This window comes from Vigna umbellata, chromosome 5 (genome assembly GCF_029865625.1).
Source record: "Vigna umbellata cultivar VRB3 chromosome 5, Vumbellata_1.0, whole genome shotgun sequence".
NCBI lineage: Eukaryota > Viridiplantae > Streptophyta > Magnoliopsida > Fabales > Fabaceae > Vigna > Vigna umbellata.
This window is the reverse complement of record NC_142169.1, coordinates 26,154,406-26,178,792: the sequence shown is the minus strand read 5'-3', so window position 1 is coordinate 26,178,792 and position 24,387 is coordinate 26,154,406. Positions and strand designations below refer to the sequence as shown.

The following is a 24,387-nucleotide window of genomic DNA, read 5'->3' as shown; positions in this document are numbered from 1 at the left end:
AAATTGAGGAATAACTACTTGATGTTAAATATCCAAAAACAATCTAACCACCAGATACCCAATACAAAAAATTCAAACTATACATGATTAATATTTTTTTGGCAGTGAACTCCCTATCAAGTGAGAAACACTATTAGCTACCTTACATTTTAGTTAACAAAAGGCTGCAACTTACATGCAGCAATTGATTCAAGAATCCATGTGTGACCAATCACTTGTAAAGTATTGGCAGCTAAATCCTCTGCATCGTTGAGTCTTTGCCAGAGAATTGATACTTCTTCCCCTAACTTGCATCCTTGTGGGGGATCAAGGTTGTAAACAACAAGAAACTTTGGAGAATTCACTTTGCATTCATGTCTTTGCGCTTCCAATTCTTCCTTGCTTCTCAAAACAGTACCTCCACCCACTTCAATTAACTCTTCAAGGTCTTCCTTATAAGTTGACATATAATCCCCAGAAAAATAAAACTTTAAGCCACTGAATAGCTTTGGCTCCTGTCATCACAATTAGAATATTAGAACAATAGAACTCAAGAGATTTAGCAAGTAATTTAACAACAGATTTCAACGGTTTTTAGAAGCCTTAAAACACTAAGAAACATAAATGTTGAAAGTTAACAAGTCATTACTATGCTAAACAGAACATATAACCTTAACATATCCATCTAGATGCTTCAGTTGTTGAAAAGGAATTAAGAGGCATTCTACAAGTTATTTGATATTATAATCTTTGACAGTCCAAGAAAAACAATCTATGCCATTACAGTTTACATGAACATAAGATGCAATTAGAATACTTACATTGGCCAATGCCTTAAGTCTGCCAGCTCTTGGGCCACCTTGACACCCTTGGTTGTCAACACTAATTTCATATGGTTCTTCTTCTACGGGGTTTTTCTCTTCCATGCATGCTTTTATCCCTACAGAACAAAATACATGGTATCTTCATGACTATAAAAAATTACGAATAAGCATTAAAAATATGTTTATCATGCACATACAAAAAGTATGTATACACGCGTTTAAATAGAAAAATTACACATACTCATAAGAGTACTGAGAATAGGTGTTCAACGTTGAAATAAAATCATTAAACTTACAATCCAGTTTTAGTACCCATCGTCCATTTAGAATAGCCATGAGAACTTTCAATGTCCTAGAGCATGCTCCATTAGCATCAGTTGATGCTATTACATGTGTAACATTAGATGTCCAGAATTTCGTCACAGTTGCACCAACCTTACTTGCATAATTGAGCAAAAGTACCTGCATCATCAATAAGAATTAAAAAAAGTTCATGTACTAATTGATTAAATCATGATACACAAGACACAAAACTATGCAGTATGCTCCCCAACAAGCAAAAACACAAAACAAGTAAGCCTTTCTATTGATATCAGATTGTTCAACATATCAAAAGATACAATATCCATTATTCACATTTTGCAATTGGGTAGAGGTCGCAATAAAAAAGACATTAGAAATATAAAGATAATAAACTCAATCACAGCCCCTAGACAACTTTCATACTAACCTTTTCCTCATTTGTTAACGCGGATCCACAGAAAATCAAATTTTTACCATCATCTTGTGAAGCTTCAAGAGTATTTGAGTGGTGCGATGGCCTGTGTACAGGAGTTACTCAGTAATAGTATCTAGCCTTGATGGGAAAATTACACATTCATAAGGGTATTATGACAAACAAAAATAACAGTAAATACAAAACCCAGAAATCCACCATGTAATAAATGGTTGGGTAAGACATTTGAGCACTATATTAATTATAAAAATTTATCTAATTTAGATTACAACAGTTGCATGTGTTGTACTTTAATTTGTGGCTCAAACTGTTGACATTAAAAGTTGAAAGTTAAACAAACAAAACAATTTGAAACCCTGAAAAATTCATCACAGCATAGGAAGAGAACACAGAGTGAGATGCTAAAAATAACACGAGACAAGGAAGAAAGCATACAAATTAGGCAAATTGGGATGCTTCCGAGCTGCCTGCTTCTTAGATCTTGATTTCTCACATGGAAATTTGACGTTTGAATGGAAGGGGCAGAGCAAAAGAAAATCCTCCTGGACCAGTGAATGTCCAAAAGAACTTTAGAGAAATGCAAAGAAGAATAATTATTTTTTAAGTAAATTCCATAATAATAGCTTTTAAATGGAAAGGAAGTTACATGATCCCAACGACATGTTGAGATGTCAAGTGCACAAGTAACATGATAAGTTCTTCTGCATGATTTGACATAGCAACCAAGAGCAGCTCCCTTTAGATTACATTTACTGCATTTAAGTTTTGCTCCCCTTGCCAATTCCGCCTTGAGATTCTTAACCACTTCATCAACAAAGTACACTTGTGGTGCCCTGGATTCCAAAAGTTTACATCACATCTATCAGAAAAATGCAAAAAGGAAAGCAAAAGATACTTAAAATGCAACCTGGTTGCAATGTAACTGGTTTTGAACAAAACATGGTCAATCAAGATTCAATGCTGTTTTTAGCTGGCTCCACAAATCAAACAATCAAAGTATAGACTAGAATGCTTTAATGATGATGAACAATGCATAGAAATATCAAGTTAGTATACCAGTCAATGCAAACTCTATGCACAGGTATAACATTTGGCTTCATTGCTGCATCTCCAGTAACTAAGTTTCCATTGGCATAATGCAGCATTGGTCCAGTAGCCTACAAAAATTCACCATAAAGACCAAGAAATAGTTTCATCCATTTGCCAATAAGCATATGCAGCATGAGGGGAAAAAGGGAATTGAAAAACAATGTATAGGATTGGTGCAAGCAAATATTACCTCAGAGGTTTTGGAAGATTGGCAAAATGAACAGATACTTCCAGTTGGAGTAAAGTCATTTGGAGCATCTGTAGGCTGAACTTTCTGTCTCTTGGGATCCCTTCCAAGACCCTCAGTTTCAGAGGCTGAACTTTCTGACCTTAGTTGTCCCATTTTCTCTTTCAAATTTCCATTTCCTGTACAAGCTCTCTTTAAGGAAGAGTTTCCCAGTCTATCAGGAGGTAGTGGCTGAAATTAAGAATTTGAGAATGAGAAAGCAAGTTGATAAAGGATTGGACATCCAGAAGATTTAACTGTGTATAAACAGGAAACCATAAACAAGAGTGTGTTTTTTTTACATGCTCACTGTCTTGATCACTGCAGTCATTATCTGAACCTTTGGTATCACAAAAAGGAGGGCTATCTGGGGCTGATTGTGTCACTTGATTCACATCCATTTCCATCTGGGAAGATTGCATCGGATTAGGCTTTCCTCTCCCATGAGACAACTCAAGCTCTTCAGCTTTATCATGAAATGCAATCTTGGATTTGAGATTCTTGACAACCCCAACCTTGTTCAAATTAGGGAAATTCAGAGGAAGTTTGCCAGCTTGTATACTGCTAGAAGTTGAATTAAGAATTGCCGAGCATGGCTCCAAAACCCTCTCATCACCTACATCAACAATTTTAAATATATATAAATTCAGCATAAAAAAATCCATAGTTTCTTTTATCAATCAATTGGAAAAGCTCTCCAAAAGTAAAATGACTTCACCAGAAGAATGTTTATGAAACAAACTTGCACAAAAGGTGGCCTCCAAGCTTTTATATATTGCTACCACATTTTCCACGAAAGGCACGTGCCTTACATCTGCCTCCCACAATCATCACATAAAAAATTATAAGTATAGATATCAATACAAAACACTGGAAACATAGTTTAGACCATAACATAAACTGTTGCAAAGAAAAGTAAGCGGAAATCATCAAAATTCTATCTTTCAAATTTTACACTCTCTCTAAAATCATCTTAAAGGATAAATAAATTATACAAGTACACTTCGTATATTATAAATCTATCAATTTAGTCCATGTATTAACATACTTTACTGACCACCGAGACTGATTTGAAGAATTTTCCAAAACTTAAAAAACTCGTCAGCATAATTTCTAATACTACTGGGATTACTTACATAACTTGTTCGGTTTCGGAACTGTAGTAATTGTCTAGGAGCGAAATTGATAACCTAATAGAAAGATAAAAAAAATAAAGCGAATCTTAGCAGCAAATTACCTGTTTGAGCGTACTTTGCATTACAAGCAGCACATTCAGAACCAGCACCAGCTGTTACGCAATCAGCTAAGCATGAACTGCCAAACATAAAATGTCCAAATATTTAAATCATTCCCATTAATGAGGAAAGTCGTGCAACAAAATGACCAGTATAAACAATACAACAAAAATAAAGAAGTAACGAACTCGCAGAAAAGGTGGTTGCAAGGAAGTAACACCGGCCTCTTGAATAAACTCAAACTGTAAGATCCAGCACCGCCACAGACAAACAAAAACAACAGCAAATCCATTAATCAAATTAGCTACTCAAAATACCAAAAGTAGATTGAACTAGCTAAAGTAGCAGCACGAACAGGAAATTAATTTTAATTTAAATTATACAATAGAATGAAATAAAGTGAAATAAAAATCTGTAACTGCAAAGATAAAAAGCGGTTTGGAGAGTTAATAGTGGAGAGAGAAAAATTCACGAACCAGAGAGGACACTTGAGTTCAAGAGCGAGTTTCTGGAAGTGAAGCATCCATGGATTGAGAAGTTTGGTTTTGCCGGCGTTAGGTTTTGTGGAATCGTCCATTTTGTTTTTATTTGAAAAAAAATAAAAAAGGAAGAGATGAGAAGAAGAAGGTGGCGTGGAAGAGTAGTGAAGTGAGATTGGAGATTTTATTTAGTTTTCATGGGAGGCGGTCTTTTCAGAAATGATGTATGAGGTGAAACGTGGACGGCTGAGATTTGTTGACTAGAAGCTAGGGCGCGGCCGTAGATTTGATTGGCGCCTCCCAGGGATGACATTTTCATTTGAAGCTCGCGCCACTCCTCTTTTTCGCTCTTTACTTTCTTTCAAGTTTTCGTTTTTGCCTTTCCACCACATCCAATTCCCGCGACCCCTCATCTTTTGAGATGATTTTGATGGATACAACTTGCTTTTCAGATAACATATATATACATATGGACCTGCATTAAATTAAATATAAATAAATGTAATTAGTTACGCTTTATTTATGTGAAAAAAGTTTATATATAATCATCTTAGTTAATCATATTTAATGTTTTTTTCTTCTTCTTTTTTCTGGGCAATATTGATAGTTTTCTTTAACAACTTTTTGATAAATTAATTTGAGTGTTTGTGAAATAAATTTGATCAAGACATTTTCCTAATCAGTCTTTGTAATGGCTTAATTGTACCTTGCATTGATTAAACTTTATTTTGTGACACTTTTGTTCGTAATTAATTTATTTATAGAATTTGTATAAAAAAACAAATATTATGAATTATATTATTGGGTCAATTTAATATCAATTCTATTATTCAATGTGTGATATGGCAGTATTGTACACCTAGTATTATTTTCCTGAAAAAGAAAAAGAAAAAATAGTGACTTAAAAAAGTACGTATATGTGGCATAAGGTGTGTCACTGGTTCTAACCATATGCAAATATAGATGCAGGAGTTTTAGTTAGAGAACTAACAGACTCAACAGACAAACATACAGAACCACAGTGAACACAGTACATGAGTTAGATCTTGTCGTAAGTGTAAGTTCTGTCACCCAATTGTGACCATGCCCATGACTTTTGTAGTTATGTTTTATCATTGTTGGGTTTTCAAACAACAACGTTAATATTAATTTAATAAAAAATTAAAATAAATCATTTAAATGAGTTTTTTCAAAAATAAAGATGTATAAGTAAAACATATACATAAAAGAAAAACAAATCAAATACTTAAATATATAAATTAAATTATTAATTAAGAAAAAAAAACCTTATCCATATTTTCTAGTATCTTACAAATTAAATTATCTTCGTGGAGTTATGAGTATCGATCTCAAAAAAAAATCATAAAAAAACATATATAAATCTTATTTTAGTTTAAAGTTAATATCACTTAATGTGGAATAATTCAAATGTTCATAGTTCTAGAATATTATATTATTTATAAAATAAATAATACCTGATTTTATTACCATAAGAAACATCAAAGTTTTTTATTTTAATATATTTGGATTAATGTTTTTAACATTTTTCAAAATTATAATAATTTAGTTTGTATATTAGATTTGGCAGGCAGTATATAACGGACTCAATTATGAATATGATCGTAATTCCAATTTTATACTATATTTAACCGTGTCTATATACAACTGACCTAATTAATAGTCTTAATGATAAGGTTTGACCGAATTAGCTCTGCATAAAAATAATTAATTAAATCTATGAGAGGTAACTTTGATCATAACTGTACACGTCTCTTTAGTCTTAAACCAATTTAAAGATGAAAAGTGAAATGTTGAATATAGTTGTCAAAATCATAAAAACTAAAACAATAAGTTAAAGAAAATTGAAGATGTACTTTTGAGATATTTTATCTATAGATATGTGACTCTCTGTTTCCACATTAAGATATTATTTTGTATTGAAGATTTGAAGTGAATGAAAGAGTAAGAAAGAGGTGTAATGTTGGAACCTGTCACACTAAGCAAAAAAGTGAATCATTGAACGAGACTTGCAACCACTTCTTTTATGTTATTAACTGGCAATATCAGTTGGCTGAAATTGTTTTGTGGTCTAAAATTTGTCATTTTTTTATATTATGATTGAATAAAAAATTATGTTAATCATGTTAACTTCGTTTTATATTTAGTCCTCGCACTAATGTTCTTATTTTCATTTTACTGTCTTTATATTTAGTTTTCTGCTATCTTTAAATGTTAAATATATCAACAAAAAAATACAATTATTTTTTGCGTATGTTGATAAAGAAAAAAAAGTATTTTCTCTTTTTCCTCTATTTTAACTTATCATAATACACAGGGGTTTGACACCCTTATATCTTAATTATTTAATTCCTTTTCTTGTTAATAAAGAAAAGGCTAAATTTGTTTTCTCAAAATTTTGTTTAAATTATTCAATTTGTTTCTTTTATTTTTTTTTATTCAGTCAACTCATATATCAACTCATATATTTGTAAAATATTTAATTAGATTACAAAAGATGTTAACATCGTATTTATATATATTATATATCATTTCGTAGTATTTTTATTTTATTTTTTATTATTTTTTTAAGTTTCTTTTACATTGTTATTAATATATGATATTAATAGTGTTATTTAACACAATAAAAGTTTAACATGTAATAAAAGCTTTAAAAAATTATAAAATAATATAATAAATAAAAATACTACGGCAGAGAACGTATTATACAAATTAAAAAAAACATAATTAAATAATTAAAAAAAATAAACTTAATTAAGAAAAATAAAAGAATTTGATAACTTCAACAAAAATTTGAAAAAACAAAAAGTATTTGAGCATGACAAAAGTAAGACACCCAAAATAAAAAGAAAAAAAAAATCTTTTTAAAGAAAAAAAAACATTATACTTTTAACAAATTAAATACAAAATCAATCATTATTTCTCCCAATTTGAAATATGTCTAAAACTTAGAATGATATTTTTTTTTATAGAAATTAAAGTGAACTTTTACATTGTATGTCCACAATGTCATTATCAAAATACAAAACAATCACGTGTAAATTTTAAAATACGAGGACAAAATATTTAATGTTATAAAAAAGTGGACTATAATGTAAGAAAAATGATAAAAGATAATAACAAAATCATATTTTATATTTTAAAACCTTCCTGAATCATTCCAATTTATAGTCATTGTATTACATTAATGAAACATCCATTTCAAATCACCATTTGACCTCTTATAATCAATTCCACCAATTTAGGGGTTACTGTACAGTGTTATTAATTGTTCTAGAAGTTGAAAGATATTTCAACATTATTTTCAAAGTCATGATGTTTTATTTTATTTTTTCTGATTTATTTCAATAAATTCGATTACCATATTTCTTAAATTTATGCAAAATTATTATAGTCCTTTGCAGTGAAAATTTTCAAAACCTCTAGATATTTTGTCCATCACAAACATAACCAGTCCCACCATTAATAGCCTTAGGCGAGAATTAGTGGTGTGAATATTCAAGTTCTTGAGACACTCACCATCTGAATGTCTTCTCTCACCCAAAAGTACTTTTATAGTGCTTTTTCTCCTCAGAAATAAAATATATACTACTTTTATTCTGTAGTCCACAAGATAATACATATTGAATATTAAGTTAAAGATAATTTTAAGAGCATCTTATACTTCAAAGTTGATACATATGGTTAGACTTGTGTCCAAACATTTTTTTTAATCTCATTTAAATCTATGGTCAATTCGTTTTTGGAAGAAAAAATAATGAGATGATTAGGAAATAAAAATGAAAATAAAGAAATAATAGTCAAACCATGCATTTAAGGATTAAGATGTTATGAAAGCTCATTTACACAGAAGTTAAAACTTTCATAACTCAATAAAACTAAAATATATTGTAAAAGTATTCAACTTTATAAACTACTTTAAATTTAATCAAATCAGTTTAATACATCTTGAGTGGATGTGAGAAACTCTACCAGGAAAAGGCAACTAGTTAATGAAGTTATAAAGTTTTTTACTTTTGAACTAATTCTATTGATAAATTACATCCTGTACTTATTATTTAAAATTTCTCAATTCCAATATTAAGTAAATACATCATACATTTTTTAATGCCTGTAAAGTCGAAGCATATAAAGGGCCCATAATCTGGGATCAATTCAACGTTTGAATCCCGGTAAAGGGTAAAAGCCAATTTTCCGATTGGAATTTTCTTTTATTCGCAAAACTTCCCAACTGCTGAAGGCTAGAGTCACGTTTTTTTCATTCTTCCCTCCCGCTCTCTCACACACAATGGCGAAAAAACGGTTACTCTGCTTCTTGCTTCTCCTCCTTGCCTTTGTCACCGTCGCCGGAGCCACCTCCTCCGGCGCTGAGCTTGACTACTCCAAGCTCTCGGGCATTATAATCCCTGGCTTCGCTTCCACTCAGCTCCGAGCATGGTCCATTCTTGACTGTCCGTACTCTCCGCTTGATTTCAACCCTCTCGATTTGGTCTGGCTCGACACAACCAAAGTACGTTGTTGACGTTTCTTTCACTCTCTTTGTTTTCTATGTTTTTGCACTCCACTGCATGAGGATCCAATCTTACCGTTTCTTGCTCCAAGAAAAGAAAATAGGTGTAGATTTCGTTTCTTGCTCCAAGAAAAGAAAATAGAAGTAGATTTCATTTGCCCGTGATTTTTTAACTCTTAATTTCGACTGTTGTATCAATTTTTATCAGTTCTATACTCTTGTCTATGCTGTCCTAAGATTATAGAGAATTGCATCTTAAAGAGTATCGATAGGTGCAGGGAGAGAGTTTGAGTTTATGTATTTCATCTTCTTATAAGGTAGTTTTTAGCACTATCACTTGTATGCCAGCTTGCACCTAAAATAGAAAGAAATTGAAAAAAAAAAAGAGAAGAATAGTTACAACTGTATATATAAGTAACTTGACATGACAAAAGCTTCAATGAGGTGTTTGTACTATTGAAGTGTCCATGTATATAACTACTTGTCAATCATAGTTTGCCTCCTGTGTTTTACTGTATATGAAATTAGCACCAATGAACTACAAATTAAAGACTTAAGAGTAAAATGTGTGAGAATTGATTTGTATCACAGCTTCTTTCGGCTGTCAATTGCTGGCTTAAGTGCATGGTGTTGGATCCGTACAACCAGACTGACCATCCAGATTGCAAGTCCCGCCCTGATAGTGGTCTTTCTGGGATTACAGAACTTGACCCAGGTTATATAACAGGTGCGTTTTGACGCGTTTCTCTTTTATTTGTCAATTTGCTCTAGTTTTTGTACTTTAAGGTTTGGTGATGTGTCATATACCTGTAATGGCAGGACCTCTTTCATCGGTTTGGAAAGAATGGATTAAGTGGTGTATTGAATTTGGCATAGAAGCTAATGCAATAATTGCTGTTCCATATGACTGGAGATTGTCGCCCGCCATGCTTGAAGAGAGGGACCTTTATTTTCATAAGCTAAAGTATGTCTTGATCTTTGCATCTGGCTTGCTGTAATCTGGGCAGTTATACTGCAAATGATTTGGATAAAAAGTGAGCTAGATACAACTATGTTTTCCTTTTGGCAGATTTGTTTCTGCTAACTAATTATTTTTTAAGTGCTTAAACTATTCCTAATATGTACATATCAGTGATAATCTCATTACATTTTCTGCAAAACTATATGTTTGCATCTGTGCAAAGTTCATTAGCAAATGGTAAGGCCATTTTACCCGCAGTCTACATTTGGAAGTCTGGATGAAATGGAAGGGAAGAGATGGAATCTAAAATAGTTATGCTTTCCCATGTTAATGATATGACTGATGAGGGAAGAAAGGAACACATAAAAAGGTTGAAATTGCAAAATTTTAATATAATCAAATCTATTGGGTAAAAGTACTAAATAATTGATATGGATTTGAATATAATGGAGTGTGTACGTCCTCATTGACTATTGTAGAATGTTTGGTAATGTCTGAGGGACTCCCCCCTTAATATAACTAGATTTTTAGGGTGTTTATTGCTGACAAGTTTATTTTTTGTAAATAAAATTAAAACTAATTAGCTTAACATGGAGGGAAATGGAAGGAAGATTGGTTCTCCCCACATTCCAGTCCCTTCCTCTTCATCAATTTTAAATTCCCTAAAAGGTAGTTGCTACTGCTCCATCATTACCCCTCCTCTAAACAAATTTATAGAGTTCAACTTCAAACCGAAAAAATAATCACAAGACTGATATAATAAATTGTTCGCACTATATGTATTTGGGAATTGCAGTGACTTTAGTCTCTTCTAAAGAAGAGACTAAGTCTCTTCTTTACTGTATATGCTAAGAATAAGAATATTCTACTATTGTTAGTAACTTTAGTCTCTTATTTATGTATGTTTGTCAAACCTTGGTGCCTGGATTCTAATAATTCAGGTATATGCTGCACAGTTACAGATATATGTACACAAATTTGAAATGCTCTAATAAGCTATTTTGATTAATATTTTTAAAACTAAAAGGATTGTTTCTAATAGTATTTGTACACCTGATCGTGGGTTATTTATTCATTTCCTCCAAATATAGGTGATAAGATGAAATTGGTTTGCTAGTTACTGTGATGATATTTACGTATAATTGTATTTCTCTTTGCAGATTAACATTTGAAACTGCTTACAAACTTCGTGGTGGCCCCTCTTTAGTTTTTGCCCATTCATTGGGTAATCATGTTTTCCGTTATTTCTTAGAGTGGTTGAAGCTAGAGATTGCACCAAAACATTATAATGAGTGGCTGGATCAACATATCCATGCCTATTTTGCTGTTGGTATGATTGACTTATGTACATTTATTGCCTCTTTGAGGGTATTACTGATATGAATGAATTGATATTCTGATTTTCCTTCTTTGATTGGTTATCTTAGGAGCTCCCCTTCTTGGTGCAATTGAAACCATTGAAGCAACTCTTTCTGGGTTCACCTTTGGTCTTCCCATATCTGAGGTTACCTTTTAATTTCTGCAAATACTGTTTTCTTTTGCATGATCAATATCATCTTTTGTAATAAGGCATTTGTTGTTGTTGTTGTATCTTCTTTTCAATTTTCTATTTTGGTTTAAAAACTGTATAGGCTTATGCTTGTCCAATATTATGTCTCGTTCATTTTGTTATTGCCAAATTTCCATGGCCGTTCTTTTTTGGCTTTTAATAATTTTGGCACCTTCTTCTTGGGCAGAGTTTGAGCTATAATATAATAACCAAAGGGAAAATTATAAAGTTCTTTTTGTTATATTGATCCGTGTAAGCTTGCTTGGTTGGGAGTTGTCTGAGAATTGACTAATGTTTATATCTTGTATTTTTCTTATTTTCCATTTTGTGTTAGTTCCCCTATTTCTTTTATTATGATTAGCCATTGAGCCTGTAAAAGAGAATTAGTGCTTGTGCTACAAACTTATGGTAATATATTCAGTTCTTCCTTCTTCTTCATCTTTTTTTTTTTTAATTTGAAGTTGATACTAAAACTTACCCTAGTGGTTGTTTTTGGTCTATAATGCCACTTGTTAACTGGTAATGAACAAACTAGACTTGTGGATGATTATGAGAAGACATTTGCCTCAACAATACTAATAAATACAGTGAGAATTTCCTTTCCCTAGCCACTCACTTTGGTTGCAACCTATAACATTTTGGTGTTAAAATGTCTTCCTACATGGAGACTTAGAGGACATGTATGTGAAAATTCCTCAAGGATTTGACTCTCATAATGGAAGAGTAAGACATTCAAGCTTAGAAAGGCATTATCTCAAACAATTTCCTCAAGTATGGTTTGCAAGATTCACCTAGGTTGTGATATCATTGGGGTATAGATTATGTCAAGGTGAGCATACCCCTTTCTTAAAACATTTCAACGATGGCATCTCACTCTTTTTAGGTCAAGCAGATGGTATGACCATTGCATGTAATAATGAAATTGAAAATTAGGTTCTAAAGGAGAAGGCGTGACAACCCAATTTGAATAAAGGGGTTGCGGAAGCTTAGGTATATTCTTTGGATAGAAGTTGCCTATTCTGGATGAGGTATCTTTATCTCCTAAAGGAATTATGCATTCAATCTTCTAAAAGAATAGGAAATTTTGAGTATAGAACATTTGAAGTTCCCTTTACACAGAACCACAATATTGGAAGTGAGTAGGGAAGCCTAGAAGTGTCAGTAGTTGTTATTGGTGGGAAAGCTCATCTATTCATCCGCACTAGACTAGAAATTGCTTATGCAATGAGTGTGGTAGTGAGCCAACTCGTCCACGATCTTTGAGAGGGACACTTGCATGCAGTAGATAGAATTCCTATATAAACATCAAACTACTATTTTTATTAATAGACGGGTTGATTTGGACTTATTCTTATGTTTGCTGTGTCATATGCAGTTTTATTCTTAATGCATGCTTATCATAATATTTTTAAGGTATCAGGGAACAGCACGGCTGATGTTCAACTCCTTTGGTTCAGCACTATGGATGATGCCTTTTTCCAAGTACTGCAGAACAGATAATAGATATTGGAAGCATTTTTCTGGGGGAAGGCATGCTGGTCAACCAACATATAAATGTGATGAACAGGAGTTTCAGTCAAACTTTTCTGGGTGGCCAACAAAAATAATCAACATTGAAATTCCTTCAGCACATGGTATGATTGATGACTCTTTTACTTTTTCTAGTGGGCAATCTAGCTGTGGTGCTTCTGGTTTCCGACTTCTTAATTTTAACATCTTCTCGCAGCATTTGATGCATATCCTTCATTCTCAGAAATACCGGAGTCCAACTTGTCTAGCATGGAGTGTGGACTACCGACTCAATTATCATTCTCAGCTCGTGAAATATCAGATGGCACCTTTTTCAAGGCAATTGAAGATTATGACCCAGACAGCAAGAGGATGCTACACCTGTTACAAAAGTTAGTGTTATCTCGATAATCATTAAATATGTTGAATATTTTGATTGTTCTACATGAAAAGCCTCAGATTGAGATTTCTAAAGCTTCATTATACATTGGATATGAAACTAATTCCCTTCTTCCCTGAAGAAAAAAAATAAACTCACAATTTTTAAACGTTGTTACAACGTTAAACTTCAAGAAGGATTCGTAAATAGGCTGTTTTCATTTACAAGTGATTTGTGACTATAAATAGAAAATAAATGGTTCTCTAATATCTATTGCACTAGCTGTCTATTTTTATTTAATTTTTTGGAGATTTAACTATTACTCGGCATGTTTAAACTGTTATTTAAAGTTCCATTATTGAACAGACATGTTTTAATGCTTTGATGTTTTAGATCATATCTTGGTGATCCTGTTCTTAATCCCCTTACACCTTGGGAGCGGCCACCAATAAAAAATGTCTTCTGCATTTATGGGTCTGATTCAAAGACAAAGGTAAATTTCCCTCCACAAATGAACACACTTTAATTTAAGTGAAGTTTAGTTTAAGGGTAAAGGGTTTTTGCAGATTGCTTGTAAAGGGTTCATTCAAATAATTTCATTTGTATGAACTTAATTTAAATGTGTTGACAGTATAATAGGTTTTTGTCATTGTAATTTAATCACAACTTTTAATTGATGATAAGTTTTTTTTACTTTCTTATAACTAACTTAAAAGTCATAACAGCTTCTGATTGGTTGTTACTATGCAAAGTTTTGCAATGACAGTACATGAAAATCAAACTCTGCATATAGTTGTAGTTTTTTGATTGTGAACTCTATAAAATGTCTTCTAATTTACCATATTTTGTTTTATTTAAGAAAAAAGGGACAAATATTGTGCTCAAATGCAGATGAACCTAGTGAGCTTTTTTTGGTTCTAGTTCTCCATTCTTTTAGTTTTATGTACATGAAAATTGAAGTCTGCATATAGTTGTAGCTTTTTTATTTGTGAACTCTATAAAGTGTCTTTTAATTTACCATATTTTTTATTTTATTTTAGAAAAAGTGACAAATATTGGGCCCATATATTTGATGCCCCTGCACTGCAGACGAACATAGGGAGCATTTTTTGGTTCTGAAAGCTGTGAACATTCTTTTAGTTTTATGAAATATTTACATTCATTGAAGCCACATCACAAGTACCAGTATATTTTTTTATTGTATCATTTTACACTCGTCATCATGTTGCTTTCTACCCTTTACATTATTTCTTTCCCTCGTTATGGTTACTTGTGTTCAGCAAAGGTCACATGTAGGAGTGTCATACAGGAAAGAAACATTTCATATGTAGTGGGAATAAATTGATAAAATGGACTATTTTGGCCATCCATGCGTTAAAATATAGTTTGAAACATGCCATGCTTTGAACACTGCATTCTGGTCTGTCACATTGTGGACGGACTCTTTATCTGTGACATATTCTTTCTGGCCTCTTCTTTTTTTTCTTATTGTTCAATCCTGAAGGGTTTTTAGTGGTACAGGGGATGACACTGGTATACTAAAACCTTGGTATCTTGCAGTTTTCACAGCTAAAATTATCTTTAGTTAATGTCAATTCTCAAAATCTTTGTATTTATCATTTTCCCTGATTCTCAACATTTACCTATATCTTGAAATTATATTTTATACATTAAATCTTCTGGGAATCTGTTGATCAGAAATAGTATTATTGTAAATGATAATTCTGGCATTTTAACTTTAAAAATAGGTTGGTTACTATTTTGCTCCTAGTGGCAAGCCTTACCCCGATAACTGGATCATTACGGATGTCATTTATGAGTTTGAAGGATCTCTAATCTCAAGGTAATTCTCTATCTTTGCAGGTGTGTTGGTTTTGTAGTTGTATGTGGAATGAACTGGGGAGAGGGTGGTTTTTGGTTAGAATTTTTGGCACTAACTTTGCAAACTAATATTTTTCTTTTCGTATACAATGTGTATAATTAGGAAATAGTTATTACTATTCCAGTTTTTCTGGATATTCTTTAAACTTAAATGTGTTGAAGTGTTTTAGTCTCAATTGTTAGGTCAGGGACTCTGGTTGAAGGGAAAATTGGACCTATAAGTGGCGATGAGACGGTAAACTCAAATTATGTTTCTCTCACAGTTGTGATTATATAGGAATGCATAATGTTTTAATTGGCCATTTTTCTACTTCCATTGTTTTTTTAAATTGTGACGTGTGAGAATTACATCTACACTCAACAATTGGATTGCAATAAAATCAACCTTTACAGGTGCCATATCTCTCCCTTTCCTTGTGCAAGAACTGGCTTGGACCAAAAGTGAACATAACAAGAGCGCCTCAGGTATTGCAGACTAAACATTGGTATTTGGGTAGGGTTTAAGTGTGATTATGTTCTTATTTTTTCCACGTATATTTTTGGGATTAAGTTAAATAGATTTGTATAATTTTCTATTAAATTATTAATTTACTGGTATGCATAATATTAAATTGTTGCTGCATGTCCTTATTTTGGATAGACATGTGTGACCATTAGTTGTAAGCCAATAACAACATAAGAAGTCCTTAACTTTGACATCTCCTGTTGTGTCGTTGTCCTTTTCTTATTTTCATTTAACTTCGTTTGCATTCATAATGATATTTGTATTACAATCTTTATATTTATCTTTGTTCTGACTTTTCAGTCAGAGCATGATGGTTCAGATGTACAGATTAAATTGAATGTGGAACATCACCATGGAGAAGATCTTGTTCCAAAAATGACAAGATTGCCAAGAGTGAAGTACATAACATATTATGAAGATTCTGAAAGTCTTCCTGGAAAGAGGACAGCAATTTGGGAGCTTGATAAAGGTGTATGACTTGTCCCTGGAGTTGTCATGGACTACCTGATGCTTTTATTTATGACTGAAATAATCAAAACTACATTATGAATTTTTCATGCCCACTTGGACTATGTTAATTCAGCGTAGACAAGTATCTTGTCAATTGTCTGACTGGATTTAGAAGTTGACGCTCACAAAGTTTGCTAATACTTAAAAACTCATTCATTTAGCATGAAATTTTATACTTGTTACCTCATCAGTCCTTCAAAAATTAGTAATCAAAGTCTCAAATTTAAATTGTCAGCATATTCGTTCTTTGAAATTTTGTCTTGTCACCACATTTGTTTTTCAAAGATCTGAATTATCACTGTATTGATTATCTACTAAGGAATAAAGAGGTGAAAAAGTTTAATTTGGTGGCAAATTGATGATTATGGATGACTATACATAGGGAGATCTAAAATGTCATCATATTGTCCATTATGGAGGGCTAGGGTGATGATAAAAAGAATCTTTGAGGAACTAATTTGTGATAAAAAAGACTTGACGGATTGGCAAAATTTTTGGAGGATTGAAGTGGTGTCTGAAAATCCATGGGGAAAGTTGTAACCCATAATTTATTTTATTGATTGATTAGTGATTACTGCTTTCATAGATGAGTTAGTATGATCTCAATATCTTCAAGGTTCTAAATTTTAACATAAGGTAATTGACAACAAGGATGCATACAAGTAAACTGACATGATATTCCTGTAGCAAATCACAGGAACATAGTTAGATCACCAGTGCTAATGAGGGAACTGTGGCTTGAGATGTGGCATGATATCCATCCTGATGCAAAATTAGAGTTTGTAACAAAAGGTTTGTCACACTATCTTTATAAACAATTTCAGTTGAGAATCTTCAGTTACTGACTTTGTTCCATTACAGCTAAGAGGGGTCCTTTAAGAGACGAGGACTGTTATTGGGATTATGGGAAGGCTCGTTGTGCATGGCCCGACTACTGTGAATATAGGTTTTTTCTCTCTCTTCTATTTAATATTTGATTTATTATTTGAAATTGTGAAATTTCAGAAAACATTTCAAATTGAGAAAGAAATTAACCAAAAGTAAATATTCCATACTGAACCTACAGGTTAATTTTTCTTAATTGGAGATTTGTACAACAAAACCTTCTAAGTTGTAAACACCATTCCTTTGATTTTTAATTGTTGATTTGTATAACAAAACCTTCTATGTTGACCATTATATCCTTTGATTTTTAATTCTTTAAACATGTGCGTTGTATCATAATGCAGATATGTTTTTGGGGATGTTCACTTGGGACAAAGCTGTAGGTTGAGATATACTACTGCTGAAGTGTTGTCACATTATTTGTAAATAACAAGGTACTTCTTTATACTTGTCTTTTATCTGGCTTGAACTTGTCCTGTGATAATTTTGATTAGGGGTTAACCTTGAGAATAAGTTAGTTTCATATTTTTTAATTGTTGACACTCTAGATTTGCAGAATCCTTCCCTTAAACCTCCAATTACTACTTCAATCCTTTTATCATCATTAACTCTCTTACCTATCAAATATCTTTCCCTGCCCAATCTGAAGTTGGTAGATTTTACACAATTTGAGCTAAATCCACACAATGTGCTGAAATAATTAAATTTAACTAATCAGAAACTCATATAATGTGATTAAATGTCCAAAATATTAGTTTATATAGACTCGTTATATTTATTATGCTTGAATAGATGATATTTTGCTCTCTAAAATAAATATTACATGATTATAATGATGAATTCAATATACTATTATAAATTATAATTCTTTAATGTATACCTAGACTAAAGTACCATTTTCATATTTGTTTTTTTATTGTTATTTCAAACTTAGTTTTTTCAACCCAGGTGCTAATACCTTCCGGCAATTTTTTCTTCTGGATGACCCACTTGACACGAACACCATTTCTCCTTCATATTACCGTAATTTTTGGAGTCTGGCCATTCTTTGGGGTTGTATACTAACGGGGCACTGTTTACAAGCAAACTGTCTTTACTGGTTTGGAACTTTGATTTCCAGGGCCTCATTCAAATAGATTAAAAAAAAGGCAATTGCAAGATTCTAAAAGTTTAAAGGCCCAGATTTTTTAAATAGTTTTATCGATATAAATTATTAGAAAAATATTCATTTTCAAAATAAAAGTCAGTATACCTTATATTTGTTTTTTCTTATTTTTTAATTACTTTTCTAGAAAATGACTGGACTGTCCATCTTCTTTCTTGTTGTCTTATTTAATTATAATTTTTAATATAATATGAATATAATTTTAATAATCTAAAATGAACACGAGGAAAATAAAGTAATTTTTCCATAAAAATTAAAAAGAGAATAAGGTTATAATGTTTTAGTTAGGTTAAACATTACCATAAAATATGCATAATTTTTATAAATAAAATAATATATTATAATTCTTAAAACTTTATCTGCAAACTTGATACTGGTGGTATCTGATATGCTTCTTCATATTCTCTGCAATTAGAAATTGAGGTTTGTGTTCTATTTTGTTGAAACCGGAATTATACTGCTATTGGTTAAACTAGGTGCACATCCTTTACGGTTGGTTAGTCGACTGACCACTTTTCACTTGCCCTCCATAATAAATAGTACGTCAGACTGGTGGGGGTCTGTAGAGCTATATTGTTCAACTGGTTGACAGTTTTCTTGATCTAGAAAACATGACATGGAAAATGATAATACGAATAGTACAGGTGATAGCAGTGTAGATGAAAACATTTGTTCTCTGATATACTGTAACATGGACATTCTGGTATTACTCACAGTTCAATGTTGTATACCCTCAGGAAAGACAAATTTTATGTAATGTTTTGATAAGCTCATTTGGAATAAGATTAATTTTCCTGATCTGCATCTTTTTGGTATTACTGGGTCGTTTTTGGTCAATAGGAAGACTAGAAAGAAATAAGAGGCATTTGATCACTTTCCGTTTGTATTTTATCAACATTATTTTCTAAGATTTGTAAGTGTTTCTTCAGTCTAATCCTTGTTTACCGAATTGAATTTCGGATTGTAATAATATAATTCACTGCAAAGCATGTGGTTGATAATTTTTTACACCTCATATAGTTTGAATTAGATTCCATGGATTGAAATGGGTTAAATTTGGGTTTGCACAGCTTCAGTTTAACATGTTTCTCAAATTTCAAATTATATCTTCACCCCTTTACCAATTGCATATTTATTTATTTTGTAACTTTGACCTGAACTTTTATGAATCATGTGTGTTTATATTTTTTTTATTGAAATTAAAATTATATTGTACATTTTAATCGATGTAGGTATTAAAGCAACGAATTGTTTTTAATTAGGAAATGATATTACAAGTACATAAAATAAGTTGTCCTTATAAAAGTTTGATCAAACATGAAATTTATTTAAAAGATTGCATTGTAATAAATGTTTTAAAATAAATAAAAAATTAATTGATTATGAATCTATATTATTGTAGTACCTTTTAAACTTCTAAACATGCTATAAAAATTTAAATGTCCTAACAATGCAATAAAAAATTAATACTCCTAATTACACTTTATTCCTTTACAAAGTATGTATTTTAGTGCTTTTCTTCAATCTCTTTTTATTAAATGCTTTTTATTATTTTAAAAATTGGACTCTGATTATTGACACAAGGTCAACTCACCCTCTCAAATTTAACCTCTATCTAAGGTGTGTGTGACGTGTCAATTTTGAATCATGATTGATTTATGAAAAGTATAAAAGATAATTTATTGGAAGACTGTTTAGTAAGTCTAATTAAACCATCTATCATTTATAATTTTTATGCATAGGTCATCTTAATTGTCTTCATGGTTTTTTCTTTCCTTAGATCTCTATAATGTGTAATATTTTGTATGGGATATACAAAAACATTCTCTTTCCTTATTGTATTTCTATGACATTGTTGTAGGAATCCAAGAAGTGCTTAATAGTCCTAGCATTTACAAAAGGCAAAACATTTTAATCAATGTTGACAAAAAAATAATTGAAGCACAAAGAGGCAGACTTAAATTTCTAAATCATATTTCACAGACTTTAATTTCGAGAACCAAAATACAGGAGTCGGAAATTATAATTTTCTTTATTTTATGGAGATGCAAGAACTTTTTAAGTTTTACGAACTATTAATGCGTATAAATCATAAAAGATAATAATTTATTACAAGCAATGAGAGTGGGATTTGATATCTCTAAAAAATTTAAACTGTCAAATTGTTTTCATTAATTGAAAAATGATAGAGATTGTATTCAATAATTCATGCAATTACTGAAATCTGAATAGTTAAATTTCCAAAGAATGGTTATAGTCCTTTTCTAATTCTTAAAATAAGCCACGATTTATAAAAAAAAAAAACAGAAAAGAAAGATAGCCGTGACAATTTCATAAGAGTCCATTCCCTTTCTGTGTATTAGAAAACAAATAAAAAGCTGTAGCATCGATAACATATATTCAGAAATAAAATTAAGGGCTTTAGGAGGATACATAACATAAAAACAGTGTCAGAAAAACCGGACTAGCTGCTCTTTTTTATCTCAAACAAATATTTGAGTTCCATGTGACACCTTCTATCATCGTCTTCAAACTGTAAGACAGCAACCACACATGAACAATTTATCAATTTATATGGATCAAATGTACAAATTACATGGAGTAAACCTCAACATAATGGAAGCTCTTCATATTTTCAAACATTTTGGATTTAGATTTTGTAATAACTATCAGATTGAAATATATCTGCAAAATACGCAAATGAAAATTAAATAACCAATTCTTTTGAGGGTCGTATGTTTTGCTTTTTCACCTTTTCATGTGTTTGTTGTACTCCTAAATACTCCTTATTTCAAAAAATTTAACCTTTTCATTCACTATCTACTAAACAAAATGAATCATAATTTGTAAAAGTTATCACAACGTGAGAGAAGTTTCAGATCATAGATCTTTCAATAGAACTTTATTATTGTAGGTATTCAGAGTCATCATATACTGCCTTCAAGAAGAAAAGCCAACACATGTTATAAGCAAAGGATCCAATTGACAAATGCAACTTTACTTCGAAATACCTTTAGTTTGGCTGAATAAACACCCCTTGCAAGTGCACCAGAGGGAGTGGTGTCCTCCTTCAAGGTATACACATATGGCTCCTTTTGAGGAGCAAAAGTACCCAACATTCCTTTGCTCTGATCAACTGAAAAATCCAAGAATAAAACCAAATTATCATTTGAAATTTTCAAAAAGAAATCATATCCATTTGGTCAATTTCTTAGAATATATGCCAATATATAAAACAGTAATCCAACTTAATTATCACCATCAATCATGTTATAATTTATATGCTATATGTACCATACACACCACATAAAATTTCTTACTCTAGAAAACAAGCTTTTGTTTGACGACTAATAAGCATTTTTGAGACATTCAATCTCAGGGTTAACCCTTTGTTTTTAATATAAAGTTCTGTGCTGCTAAAACTGAAGTAAAATTCATTCCCTAGAAGGGACATTTACAATACTTAATTAAATTTTGAGACTTCCTTGTAGTGCTACCTTTGTCCTCCATCATGGAGATAATAAAGCATAAAGGTAAAACAACAAAAACCTTGATCATTCAAAAGACAGTCTTTTACACCAAACCTAAATCACCCAATACTTAGTACTATTTCAATTGCTTCTCAAACATACTGGAACTTAAGACTTTGGTTCACAAAGTTACATATTCCAGATTATCTAGCAACAGAAACAGGGTAGAGTGTTGATATTGTACCTTGAAGCCCTCCTTTCCACACAGTATTGGAGTATGTCAAACCAGACACAATGTTGTGCAGAACACTAAATTTTAGCTTAAGCTGATAGCGAGATCCCTCTCGGAGAGTGAATAGAGTACAACCATTCCGACTTTCGTCCACAGGTAAAGGAGTAACAATTTCAGCAAAATCCTCAGAAATGATTCCTATGGAGTGGAATTTCACTTCAGGATCCAATTGACCTGTACAAGGAAAGAAGTTGAGTAGAGGCAATCAAAAAGTTCTAAGAAACATAAACATGAGTGCTAAACAAAACTCAAACAAACCCTCTAAACTTTCCAAGCAACCCAGCAGCTTCTCCTTCCACCTCCTTAGGCTTTCATCCTCCTACACAGAAACAAGTAAACTCAAAATCAGAAAAATACCAGTAAAAATAACTACTCTGTTAGAACATTAGTAGGATTCACTTTATTGACCAATGGTGTCATTTGCCTATGAGATAAACCCCTTGGATATCATACGCAGCATGTGTTAAACAAATAAAATCCAATACAACATGAACAATTTAGCCATTCACTGCTTCCCGAAAAGCTCACATCTCAAAAGCTTCAAATAAAACGGTTTAAAAGTACTTAAAACCAGTTGAACCATTTTGTACACAGTTTACAGAGCTACATCGTTTCCCTTTGTTTGGCAATTCCTTTTTAAACACTTAAACTACTTGAAAATGCAGCTTTACGGTTTAAGGGTGGATTCTTCACATAATGGATGACACTAAAACCCCATTCAAAACCCAGAAAACGTCAATCTTTCCGCTAGCCCACAAATCACAACATGAAGGAGGCTAGGTGGGAAATACGTGAAAGAAAAAAAAAGGTGAAGATCATAAAAACCTTGTCCCGTTCGATCTGCTCCCTGAGAGAAACAAGAGGCCCAGGAACAAAGAAACCATTTTTACTAACTCCAATGCCTCCTTCTTCCTCCTCGTCGACTTCTTCCTCCTCCACTTTACCATCATCCAAAGCATCACTCACTTTCTCAGTCATTTCTTGTTTGGTTCCATCTGAAGGCCCTGCTTCTTCCTGTTCTCTCTTCCCATTCACACTTTCCATCTCTCTGTGTCTCTCTCCAATCAGAGAATATGAAGGTCTTCTTGAGCAGCTATTGTGCTGTGTTATCTGTTAGTCTTTGGTACAATGGAAAGGGTGTGTGAAAAGAAAGTAAAGCAAAGAAATGAGAAAATTTTGTTGGTTTGATTTTGGGGAAAGGTGGAAAGAAGAGAAAATGGGTTTTGTGAAGAGTTGAAATAACACTTTTGCCCTCTTTGCATCCGCTCACCATCACAAGTGACTTTTGTTGGGAACTGTTTCTAAGCACAGCTGCTTCACACTGCTCTGCTTGCTCCCACTCAAGAAGCTCACCCCAAACGCGATTTAACAAAATAAAAATGAAAGTCAAATAAACAGAAAAAAAGTCCAAAAGGTAAACCTGTAAATTCTTAAAAAGAAAATATTGTTTTCTTTTCTTTTATTCCTAATCAAACACATTTGGATTTTTTTATCCGACTTTATTTCATTTTAGCAAAATTTATATAAAAAAATTCATTAAAAGTAAAAGGAAATAGTAATTCATTAAAAAAATGTATTTTTTCTTTGAAACTACAGATATATAGTTTTACCCTTTACATCATTTTTTTTTATTTCACTTAACTCAAATAATTTGATTTTGTTACATTTTTTATTTTCTATCTTGTTTAGCTCTCTTAATGGAAATTTAAAAAAAAAAAAAAGAGGAAGTAACAGTGCCAGATTCAAACTGTTTTGTGTTTGTGTTTGAGTTTGAAGATAACAGACAGGAACTATTGAGGGTGCATTTGTCTATTTCTGTTTGAGCATTTTCACTCACATTTGTCCCCAGTCTGTCGGTTATCCTCTCTAGGCATGCATCCTTTTCCTTTCCAATTTGAATTCTTCCCATTCTCAAATGTTCAAATTCTTATTACATATTTCCTCCCATAACGTTACATTTCTTTATCTATTTTAAATGTTTAAATGGAGATATTTACGAAAAAAATAGTGTCAGTCTAAACAAAAAATGGAAGGAGAAATATATTATAGTACTTAAACGTGAAATTACCAATGTTAAGGATTTAGAATAAAAATTAAAAACCACTTAGACTTAATAGGTATTTATCATGTGAAATTAATATGTTTGTCTGTAATCATATGCATTTATCATGTGAAATTACCAATA

The 24,387-nt window shown here is 31.8% G+C and overlaps 3 protein-coding genes across 8 annotated transcripts; 1 reads left to right on the top strand and 2 right to left on the bottom strand.

Annotated features, from left to right (window-relative positions):
• Positions 1–3: 3 nt before the first annotated feature.
• Positions 4–4,963, bottom strand: BARD1 (breast cancer associated RING 1). 2 transcript variants are annotated; one of them, XM_047311179.2, is made up of 13 exons: positions 4,566–4,963; positions 4,278–4,331; positions 4,092–4,168; positions 3,573–3,668; positions 3,157–3,470; positions 2,819–3,046; positions 2,596–2,696; positions 2,186–2,372; positions 1,975–2,081; positions 1,534–1,624; positions 1,100–1,265; positions 801–919; positions 4–494 (listed from the first exon to the last, which is right to left on the bottom strand). In XM_047311179.2, exons 1-13 carry the CDS (start codon positions 4,664–4,666, stop codon positions 150–152), a joined length of 1,986 nt encoding a protein of 661 aa, XP_047167135.1. In that variant the 5' UTR covers positions 4,667–4,963; the 3' UTR covers positions 4–149. The 2 variants fall into 2 exon arrangements, with proteins under 2 accessions (XP_047167135.1, XP_047167136.1); XM_047311180.2 differs by having other exon boundaries at positions 3,597–3,668.
• A 3,770-nt stretch (positions 4,964–8,733) lies between these two features.
• Positions 8,734–19,244, top strand: PSAT1 (phospholipid sterol acyl transferase 1). Of its 5 annotated transcripts, none has more exons than XM_047311205.2 (16): positions 8,735–9,096; positions 9,688–9,823; positions 9,916–10,060; positions 11,218–11,387; positions 11,485–11,561; positions 13,027–13,240; positions 13,360–13,507; positions 13,888–13,987; positions 15,243–15,337; positions 15,559–15,610; positions 15,769–15,840; positions 16,181–16,349; positions 17,078–17,182; positions 17,252–17,336; positions 17,620–17,709; positions 18,224–19,244. In XM_047311205.2, exons 1-15 carry the CDS (start codon positions 8,875–8,877, stop codon positions 17,699–17,701), a joined length of 1,872 nt encoding a protein of 623 aa, XP_047167161.2. In that variant the 5' UTR covers positions 8,735–8,874; the 3' UTR covers positions 17,702–17,709; positions 18,224–19,244. The 5 variants fall into 5 exon arrangements, 4 of the variants coding, with proteins under 4 accessions (XP_047167161.2, XP_087972877.1, XP_047167160.2 ...); XM_088116751.1 differs by having other exon boundaries at positions 13,333–13,507; positions 18,981–19,244; XM_047311204.2 differs by having other exon boundaries at positions 13,333–13,507; positions 18,917–19,244.
• Positions 19,245–20,759: 1,515 nt separating this feature from the next.
• Positions 20,760–23,535, bottom strand: LOC124836142 (rho GDP-dissociation inhibitor 1-like). The gene is made up of 5 exons (XM_047311232.2): positions 23,028–23,535; positions 22,461–22,521; positions 22,155–22,376; positions 21,452–21,576; positions 20,760–20,973 (listed from the first exon to the last, which is right to left on the bottom strand). The coding sequence occupies exons 1-5, from the start codon at positions 23,244–23,246 to the stop codon at positions 20,905–20,907; spliced, it is 696 nt and encodes a 231-aa protein (XP_047167188.1). The 5' UTR covers positions 23,247–23,535; the 3' UTR covers positions 20,760–20,904.
• Between the last annotated feature and the right edge of the window lie 852 nt (positions 23,536–24,387).